The 10,732-nt window shown below is 42.3% G+C and overlaps 1 protein-coding gene across 1 annotated transcript; it reads right to left on the bottom strand.

The window, feature by feature from the left end:
- Nucleotides 1–2,957: 2,957 nt before the first annotated feature.
- Nucleotides 2,958–5,975, bottom strand: LOC127186392 (PRAME family member 12-like). Its single transcript, XM_051142780.1, has 5 exons — nt 5,689–5,975; nt 5,000–5,290; nt 4,719–4,862; nt 3,445–3,524; nt 2,958–3,376 (listed from the first exon to the last, which is right to left on the bottom strand). Exons 1-5 carry the CDS (start codon nt 5,973–5,975, stop codon nt 2,958–2,960), a joined length of 1,221 nt encoding a protein of 406 aa, XP_050998737.1.
- Between the last annotated feature and the right edge of the window lie 4,757 nt (nt 5,976–10,732).

Below are 10,732 nucleotides of genomic sequence, written 5' to 3' on the forward strand. Positions count from 1 at the left end.
CATAGCTATATTAACCATGTATACTTTAAATTGTGCTATTTCTCCTTCTGGTGCTACACACTCAACCCACCATGGGCTTATTTTATCTGAGATGAAGTTCAAATCTATAGAATCTAGATGCCAGGATTTTGGGGACATGATTCGTATGTCTCTTTCTTGTCTTCTAAACCTTCAGTTCCAGTAACATTCATTATTAAATTGAGCTTAGGTATCAGACCCTTTATAGCAGTTTGCCAAAATATTTGTTTTGTAATCTCTTTTGAAAATGTGTACTATTTTTTTTATTAATTTATTCTTGTTACATCTCAATTTTTATCCCATCCCTTGTATCCTCCCATTCCTCCCCCCACCATTTTTCCATTATTCCCCTCCCCTATGACTGTTCCTGAGGGGGATTACGTCCCCCTATATATTCTCATAGGGTATCAAGTCTCTTCTTGGCTACTTGCTGTCCTTCCTCTGAGTGCCACCAGGTCTCCCCCTCCAGGGGACATGGTCAAATGTGAGGCACCAGAGTACGTGAGAAAGTCGTATCACACTCTCCACTCAACTGTGGAGAATATTCTGACCATTGGCTAGATCTGGGAAGGGGTTTAAAGTTTACCTCCTGTATTGTCCTTGGCTGGTGCCTTAGTTTGAGCGGGACCCCTGGGCCCAAATCTGCCTATCATATTGTTCTACTTGTAGATTTCTAGGACCCTCTGGATCCTTTTATTTTGCTGTTCTCCCATGCGTCTCTCATTTAGAGTCCCAATAGGATGCCTTCCCCTCTGTCCCAGTTTCCTGGTAAGTGAAGGCTTTTGTGGGACATGCCTCTTGGGCTAGTATGCAGATATAAGTGAGTATATACCATTTGAGTCTTTCTGCTTCTGGGTTAACTCACTCATTATGATCATTTCTAGCTCAATCCATTTATCCACAAATTTCGGGAATTCCTTGTTTTTAATAGCTGAGTAGTATTCCATAGTGTATATGTACCACAGTTTCTTTATCCACTCTTCTACTGAGGGACACTTAGGCTGTTTCCATGTTCTGGCTATTATGAATAAGGCTGCTATGAACATGGTTGAGCAAATTTTCTTGTTGTGTGCTGGAGCATCTTCTGGGTATATTCCAAGGAGTGGAATAGCTGGGTCTTGAGGAAGCCCTATTCCCATTTTTCTGAGATAGCACCAGATAGATTTCCAAAGTGGCTGTACTAGCTTGCATTCCCACCAGCAATGAAGGAGTGTTCCTCTCTCCCCACATCCTCGCCAGCATGTGGTGTCGCTTGAATTTTTGATCTTAGCCATTCTGATGGGTGTAAGATGGAATCCCAGAGTTGTTTTGATTTGCATTTCCCTGATGACTAAGGAGGTTGAGCATTTCTAACTGCTGAATCTTATATTGTTGTAGTTACAGCTGAAGTCAGTCTTTGGGAAAAAAATCAGGAAATGACTCTTTTGGGCCTTGTGTAATTTTAGTAAATGACACAGCCCTCTTTCCTGATTCTTCACCATTATCCCAAGAATTTAAAGCTGCTAGATGTCAGATTGCCAAGGTGTGTTTCATCAAATTCAAACTGCCTTTGTAAATCAGCATATAGACCTTCACCTTGTAACTGACTAGGAAATATTAACACCTCTGATCTGGTTTCACTGTCCTATTGCCTGCACATCATTCCTCCACCACAATTTCTATTGCAACGGAGAACGAGCTTCCAATATCGCTGTTACTAAACTTTTACAGTATTGGGGGTAATCCTCTTCTACTTTACCCATGCATTTGGAATCTGTTTCACATAAGATGAATGCATTCAAAAGAGATGCCTGCTCTCTTAAAAATCCTCAAATCTAATGTCTATGGATTACATGTCTTCATTATGAACTTTAGAGTGCCTATCATCTATTGGTAGGTCTTGTTTAGTAAGTGGATAAGCTGAGGTTGACATTCAAACAATCTTGGTCTACCCACTTTCATTTTGTTCTGTCATGGTGTGGTATGCTGGTGTGTAAAATCCTCTCTATGAGTCTGAGTATTTTTATTATTCTTGTTCATAAGCATCTCTAATGTAACTCCTAAGACTTATATTTTATTAATTTACTTTATCATTGAACAAGTACAGAAAGCCATTATGGCTATTAAGGATGAAGGAAAAATAATACCAAAATGAAAATAATCATGACTGGTGTTGGGACAATCTTTACCTAGGCCATTTTCCTTTTTATTTTCTGATGCTTTTCAAGCCATCTAGAAGAACTCTCTATAGTGTTCTAAAGCCCATTATTATGGGATTTCCCATCCCAAACTCTCTCCTGGAATACTTCCCAGATGACTTACCAAATCTGGTGGCTTCTCAGTTCTTCCCTAGCAGGAGAGATTTATCTGTGGGGTTGTGTCACTCCTTGGAGTGCCATGATGATGTTTTCTAAATGAACTCCCATACATTCTATTTTCCCAATGAAGACTCAGAAGTCAGATGCTGGGGTGTAAACATGCTAGCTCAGAGAGACAGAGAAAGCACCCAGCTGATGTTCCTACTCAACTCACATAGAAGAATAAAAAGCCCAAAGCCTCTTCTTTTCCATTCAGTCTTATGTACCCTTTTCACAATGTCCCGCCCTTTCTCCTGGATTGCTGTCAGCTGGTTTCTTGCTCTGCCTCTTGACCTAGGGGTCATTTTATTTCGCTCTTATTTACAGAAACTTCTTGGATTAAAGATGTGTGCTAGGGTTGACCACATCATAACCACCTGTTGATGATAAACAAAAAGGTCTTGAATTAAAGGTGCTGGGTTGGGGCTGAACATCTTTACAACTAGAAACAGGTTTTACTGAGTTCACCATCTCAGGTTCACAATGGATTCAAATGTCCTGAAACACCAAACTGTGTCTAAAGTCACATGTTCTGGGAGCCATGGATGAAAGTGCTTCTCCTTGATTGTGAATTCTCATCATCCAGAAGCAACCTTCTCCTATTCATTGCCAACATGGACAAAGTCTGGTCTTCCTGTCATAGACACAGCGCTGATGACATTTAAAGCACATGGCTGTAGCAAAGACAATTTTCTTGGACTGCCTTTTGGCCTTGAATATGTCCAGTAGGCCAGGGCATTGTTGGTCAAATGTTTGTACAAGGATATGACCACGGTGGTCATAGCACTCTAGAGGGGCAGGGTAGAGCTCTACTCTCAGCTTGTTTAGATTGGCCATGCATTGCAGAAGGTCCTTCAGAGCAGCACTGGAGAGGAGATTGTCATAGAAATTGACTCTAGTGAGCTGAGAACACTGGCTCAGGGCAGGCAGCAGGACACTGAGGTGAGAGTCCTTCAGGCTACAGTTGTCTAACTCCAGGGTCTGCAGAGTGTCTGCTACATTCTCAAGGAGAAGTCGGAGACCTGTGGGATGGGACGTGGATAACAAAATACCACTGAATTCCAGGTGTTTCATTGACAGAGACTCTGACATCGTGACAAGTATTTCAAATCTGACTGTGAGAGACAGCAGAGGATCATAGACAAGGACTCAAACTGGGTCTTCAGGCATCTGTGGAAAGAAGAAGAAATTAGTTCTGGCTCATGGTGTTGGAGGATATCAGTAAGGTTGACAATGGGAAATATGGCATCACATATGCACAGTAAGTCTATGCGTATGCTGAATGTGAGCACTGGATAAAGAGATTGTATGTGTCTGCTCATATTACTGGTTTCTGGGGCATAACACTATAAAGTGTGATGATTTAGAACACACATCTAGGACTGGAGAGATGGCTCAGAGGTCAAGAGCACTGACTGCTCTTCCAGAGGTCCTAAGTTCAATGCCCAGCAACCACGTGGTGGCTCATACCATGTATAAAGTGATCTAATGCCCTCTTCAGGCCTGCAGGTGTAAATGCAGGCAGAGCACTGTATATATCATAATAAATAATTCTTTTCTGAAAATCACACATCTACAACTGCCAATCATCATTCTGTTAACAGAAAGATCATGGCATGTGTCCACCAGATGTCATGCTTCTCCTTGTTATCTAGGACAACCTGTATCCAGGATATCAGTGCCAAACCCTTGGAACTGATAAAACTGTATGCCATTGTCACCAGTTTCCATCTAGTACATCCCAACCTGCGTTTAAATCATCCTTCCCTTCAAGGAAAATCAAAGGCTGAGAGCGACATTAATGAAGCAAAAAACTGGTTTCTGTTTACAGAGATCAGTGTAAAGAACTCCAATAGGAAGCACAGATGTGGGTCCTCCCCAGCTCAGGGCCCTCTGCTCTGTCCTTTCCCCTTCATCATCTTAGATGGGATCAAAAAGAGGAAAACCCAAACATCACTCAGTGCATCTGACCCACTTGTGCAGTTGACATATTTGTAATGCAGCTATGGACCCATCTCCTACTCCAGCTCAGACTCTGCTAAATGAATGGAACTGAAAGAATGAGTTCAAATAAGAAGGAAACAATCACTGGGTGTTGTGGTACACATCTTCAGTGCCAGCACTGCGCACAAGGAGGCAGGAAAATTGCTGTGAGTTTGAGGTCAGCCTGGTCTACAAAGTGAGTCCAGGACATCCAACACTACACAGAGTAGTCATGTTCGAAAATACAAAATCAATAAACACATGGAAACAATACACACTTACATACTATATGAGTTATTAACTGGCACAATTCAGGTGCCCACTAATGCTCAAAAGAAAGGTTTCTTGACATGGCAGAAACAGCTCACCATCCTTCCTTACCTGCACAACTGTTTCATGTGGTCAGTGAAAAGGTTGATGCCGTTCATGTAGAGATGCTGGAGGCAGTTGAGCTTGGAGAACTGAGTAAGGAACTTGTTAAGACACTTCTCTATGGGTACCCTATCCGTGTTCACATAGGCGAGACTAAGATGCAATGTGCGGAGATTTCTCATCAGGCCAAGGTAAGGTGCAAAGCCACCGAGGAAGGGCAGGACGTGGTATATAAGTAGTTCCAATTCCTCAATGTAGTGTGGCTTGAAAATGTCCAGGACTTCCCTGACCATCTCTGCAGGGAGTCACAGATCTGCATCTTAAGACAGCACATCTGCACAGAGCCCTTTCTCTTCTGGGCCCACTGCAACAAGCACTTTTGGTGTCCTTCCAGCTGGTTGCAGAGGCTGAGGTCAGTGACCAACTTCAAAGGCTGCTTCTGGGAATTTCTAGGAAGGCGTTTTACTACTTGCTTCTTGCTTCCTTTCTCTGCTGACCCGGCTCCATCTTCTCTTCCAGCCCATACATGCCAGAAATTCTGGTGCACTTTCCTTAATTCGAGCACTTGAAGCTTGCAACGTCTGTGAGGGAGAAAGGTGAAATTTTATACTGTAAACAAGTAACCAACATGGAGGCAGTTTTCTACCACAATAAGTCAGTTCCAACATAGCCCCTCACACCTGCCAGAAAAGGCCTATTTGTCTGAGACACATCTTCAGACATGTTCTGCTTCCCTCCATTTAGTGTCTCTGGGCTGGTCTCTTCCATATCAAAGAGAGACAGGGAAAGCCTCATCCTACTTGGGGTACATATACTCTGAACTGTCCTCCGTTCCTGACTCTCATTATATCAGCTCTCAACTTGAGCAGTAGTTCCACAGACCTTCAAGCCTAGACATCAGAATACTCTGCCCAGTTCGACTCCATTCACCCTGATATCACCTGTGTCTTACCTTCTAACCTCTTTGGGCCTTGCTTACCTGGGATGAGCCTTCTTCATCAGCAGAATGTCTATGCCAGCCAGCACAGCTTGCAAGGTCTCCACTTCAGGAGAATTCATCAGTACCCCCACTGGAAGGCAGGGAAAGGGCCAGGCGGCCACCATTGCCTTCAATATCTTGGTGTGTCTGCCATCGAAGGCCTGCTTGAACAGCGGTGGGAAGAGCTCAATAGGCAGGTTGTCCAGAGCAGAGATGGACAAGGCATCATTCCTCAGCAGCCCTTGCACGGCCAGCTGCAGGAGTGTGAGAGGGTCGTGCACGCTCATCCTGATAGATGTTCTGTCAGAGGGGACCTGTTGAAACATTAGTTTCAGGCTACTATATGGAATTTTCTATTTGTCACATATCATATTCTCTAAAGGACTAGAGTCCATGCTATGGCAATAGTGGAAAACTCAGAATGCCCAATCATCCAGTCTGCTCACCTCAAAGCCAAACGTCCACCGATCTTCTCATGTATTCTCTCTTGTAAGATTCTACATATGCAGAAAATAATGATGGACTGTCCAACTAGGAACTCACCTCTGCTCCTCTGAATCTCATGCCTACTCAGAAGGGTTATTCAGGAACATATAGTTTGACCAGTCCCTTGGTACAGGAAAAGACACTGAACAACTTTCCAGGCCCTCAAAATGTACTCTGTGCTGAGACATGCCCAACCTTTATGCTTTGTTCTTTCAATATACTGATACATCCTGGGAAGACTGAGGAAATATGTAAGACACCCGTGAGCACGCACTGCCTTCTGTTACTTTAAGAGACCAGTGAGGGAGCACTGGGCTATATTGTATTCATTTGGGGAATACGGTAAAATGTCCATAAACTAAAGGCCACCTGGCCACCCAGTCAGACCATATCTGAAATGCAAAACCTCAGTGAGACATGCAACTTTCCCAAAAAGCAACTGGATCCAAGCTGTGAAGTTATAGCACCTGCAAAATGTGAGTCTTGGATAAGAAGCCAAAGTGTCCTGGAGCTACAAGGAGCTACAAGGAGCCCATGTTGAATTGGGCTTCAGAAGAAAAAAAGAATGATAACCAAAAACAAAACAAACAAAACAAAACAAAAAAACAAAACAACAAAATTCCAAGTTGTTTGATTTTATTTTTAAACTTTTTCATTTTGTGTTGGTGTTGCCTACAAAGGAGTCTTGAGTGAAATTGGCTACTTTCTAATCATAAGTGATCTTATATATAACCCATGCTTGTGCCAACTCCCCATGTCATGCGTGTGAAGAGGAGCATTGGGATTGTCTTTTCCACACCATTCATTGCTAATACAGGGGCTTTAAAATATTGCATAAATGCTACACCAGCTAGCAGTAACCAAGTAACCCAGCTCTTGGGTACAAGAATCACGAGAATTCTGGGTCAATCTAATCTATATAGGTTATTTCAGGCTAGTCTAGGTTAGGGGAAATGAAGCAAAATATTTCTATGTCAGCTGAGCACCGTAGTGCATGATTGTAGTCCCTGCATTCTGGAAAGCAGTGAAGGTGGATCTATATGTGTTCAGGCCAGCCTGATCTACAAAGTGAGCCCAGGATAGACAAGGTCACACAGAAAACCCTTGTTTTAAGAAAGCAAAAGAGAGCTGGGCATGGTGTGTGTGATTTAATCCCAGCACACAGGAAGGCAGAGGCAGGTGGATCAATTTGAGATCAAGGCCATTCTGGTCTACAAAGTGAGACCATAACAGCCAACACTAAGTAGACTACCATTCTCAATACATTACCCCTAAAAAAGATTATAAATGTCTTTATTACAATTGTATAGTGACATGGGTCCACACTGCAAGTGTTCTAACATTTAGTCACATTCCCAAGTCATCTGTTTCATTTTGTTTAACTTTAAGTAGAAACAAGGTTACTTCATGCAGTCTAGTCAAGGCCAGAATGTGATCATTAATTTTAGTTTCCAGGTATGGTTGGTATAAGCTATCTGGCTTCTGCTTCGTATAGGAGGGAGAGAGACAGAGAAAGAGAGAGAGAGGAGGAGGAGAGGAGAGAGAGAGAAGAGAGAGAGAGAGACAGAACAGACAGACAGAGGACAGAGACAGAGGAGAGAGAGGAGAGACAGAGAGCGAAGCGAGAGAGAGAGAGGAGAGAGAGGAGAGAGGAGGAGAGAGAGAGAGAGAGAGGAGAGAGAGGAGGAGATCTTAGACAATATTGAATAAGCAGTCAAGGCTGAAGTAACTCCATTCCTGCTTCCTTGGTTTCATGATCAGCTGTGACTTGTGGCTCTGGCATAAAGCCATCCCCAAAATTGTAGGCTACAATTAAGAGAAAATTTGAGTTCCCACAACTGAAAAACCATACTCTGTGAAACGTGATTTAAGATACTGTAAAAGGATTAAATTAGAAAAAAGATCCTAACTGAAATTCTAAAATGAGCATAGAAACCTGGGCAGAGCCAGAAGGATCTAGAGTTCAAGGCCAGCCTTGCTTAGTTGAAACCCTGTCTCTGAACTCAAGAGAACAAAGAAACTAACATGTACACTCCCATATAATGACAATTTCTCATTAAAGCCAAGTATACACACATTAAAAATTCTAAATTGGAATTGTAACTGGATCTTGATGGTGAGAAGTCTAGCTCAACATGCAAGAAGCCTCCTGATGGAGGCGAGTGACTTACCTGATATGAACTCCTATACCTAGCAGGGTCAGGCAGCAACTCCAAGCTCAGGGAATGTGATCTTCTGGTCCTCTGAGCCTTTTATACACCTTCCACATTGCCCCTCCCCAAATGGCCCCACCTTCCTTCCACAGGTTCCTATCTGATTGATCCAATGAGTCTCCACCCACTTAATCCAATTAAGATTGAGTTTTCCTACTGTAGGTTGATTGACTCAAACCTTAGTGTGTGGAATCAAAAACACTGAAGAAGAAAGTCAAGATTCTGCTGGACATGGTGGCACTTTAATGCCAGCAATTGAGAGAGAAAGGCAGTCACATCTCTGTGAGTTCAAAAACAGCCTAGCCTACAAAGCAAGTTCCAGGACATCCAGGGACACACACAGGAAACCCTGTCTGGAAAAAGCAAGAAATGAACACAAAAACAAAGCCAATAACTAAAGGAAAGTCAAGTTTCCATTGGTACAAGGTTGACCCATTTTGTATGTGTATCCACATAAAATTATTTATATATGCTATATTTGTGTTTGTGATTTTGGTGTCTGTATTATATTTCTTTCAGTGTGGGCTTTCTGTTATGGATAAATAGTGAGATTGTTGTCCCAAAACAACAACAATAAAATAAAAATGAAACAGAAAACATACACAAATTCCACATGGATATGTCTCAGATGTGAGAAGGTTGAGGTGGGTGGTAGGTATTTGTGGTTCTACATATCAAGAAGTTTAATGGAACCATGTCTTGAGCAGGGAGTTTCAAAACATCATGATCAAGATGGATACTTTCTCTCAAAGTGTGAAAACAGGAAAGCATGATATGATAAAAATCAAACAAAAAGAGTTTTGTTAGTACATCTGTATAATGCCAGCATGTCTTGCACACCTTTGATCTCCATAAACAACGGCAGGATCTCTGAGTTTAATCCACACAATGGATTTAATTAATCTCTGAGGCTGATCCACACAATGAGAAACAATTTTCTTTATCTGGGCATAATAGATCTCTTTGGGGTCTGGCCCAGGCAGCTCTACAGACAGCATTTTCCAGGGCAGCCAGAGCCATACAGTGGGACTGTTGCAACATATTTGATCCCAATGTGATACCTGAGATTGTGAACTATAAAAAACTGTATTTGATTCCAATGTGATCCTGAGATTATCTGTCTTTTGTTTGGCATGGTTGAGCCCTAACACACCCTTTCCTCTAACACAGGATTTACTAAAGTTAACCACAGGATTAAAGACAGATGCTTCCCAAGTGTTGGGATTAAAGGTGGGAACAACCAAAGCCCTCTTCCTTGTATCTGTACGATTAGAAAACTACTAAATTGTAGGGATCTGTCTGTGTCTGCTAGGATTAAAGACATGGCCTGTCACTGCCCTGCTCTAATTTTTTGTCTTAGCTCCAACCACTCAAATCTGTAGAGATTTAGGAAAGAAGTTTGAACTGTAACAGCCCTCTAAACTTACATAAAACACTTCAAACCCTCCCTCTCATTTCTCAACAAAGTTCTCTCTGTGTATGTAGCCTTGATTTTATAGATTTGCTTGGTAGAGCAGGCTTTCTTTGAACTCATAGAGATCCCCTCACATCTGCAAACTGAGAGCTGGGATTACAGGTGTGACCATTGTGCCCTGCTTCAAATCTCTTAAGTGTGTTTTTAATACCAAACAATAAATCTCTTCTTTTTGCCAGGCATAGTCACACACACACACACACACACACACACACACACACACACACACACACACTTTAATCCTATCACTTGGGAGGCAGAGGAAGGCAGAATCTGTGAGTTAGAGGCCAGCCTGGTCTACAAAGCAAGTTGGAGGCAGTCAAGACTACAAGGAGAGACCCTGTTTTGGAAACACCAAACCAACCAATGAACCAACCAACAACCAACCAACCAACCAACCAACCACCAACCAACCAAAACCAACCACACAACAAAAGAGAAGTCTCCTTTTTTTTTTTTTAAAGAAGAAAACCAGACTTATATGTTACTTTGAACTGAATGATTAAACTATCTGGTGCGCTCTTACCCTATTACCTCTCTTTAGGAGAACTATGGCTTTTCTTTTCCTGTGGAAACTAGACTAAGCCTCTTACAGAAAGTAACACACAACCTGCTTTCCCTTTTGAGGTGAACAGATCTTTAAAATATACAGACTGAATTATTTCAGCAGGGTTTTTGTTGTTGTTATGGTTGTTTGTATTATCCAATGTCTTTCTGGAGCTATTGTTCCTCTTTCATTAGCATTTTAGAAATTGCTGGGTGTGATTGCACATGCCTTTAATCCCAGCACACAGGAAGGAGAGGCAGGTGGATTGCTGTGAGTTCAAGGCCAGCCTGGTGTATAAAGCGAGTCTCGGATGGCCAAGGCTAA

The sequence above is a fragment of the Acomys russatus genome, unplaced genomic scaffold (assembly GCF_903995435.1).
Source record: "Acomys russatus unplaced genomic scaffold, mAcoRus1.1, whole genome shotgun sequence".
NCBI lineage: Eukaryota > Metazoa > Chordata > Mammalia > Rodentia > Muridae > Acomys > Acomys russatus.

Excerpts from the sequence above, each read along its gene's own strand:
- LOC127186392 (XM_051142780.1), bottom strand. The coding sequence starts at position 5,975 with ATGAGCGTGCACGACCCTCTCACACTCCTGCAGCTGGCCGTGCAAGGG. Across the intron at positions 5,291-5,688 it reads ATGAAGAAGGCTCATCCCAG|ACGTTGCAAGCTTCAAGTGC; the intron begins GTAAGCAAGGCC and ends TCTCCCTCACAG. Across the intron at positions 3,525-4,718 it reads CACATGAAACAGTTGTGCAG|ATGCCTGAAGACCCAGTTTG; the intron begins GTAAGGAAGGAT and ends TTCTTTCCACAG.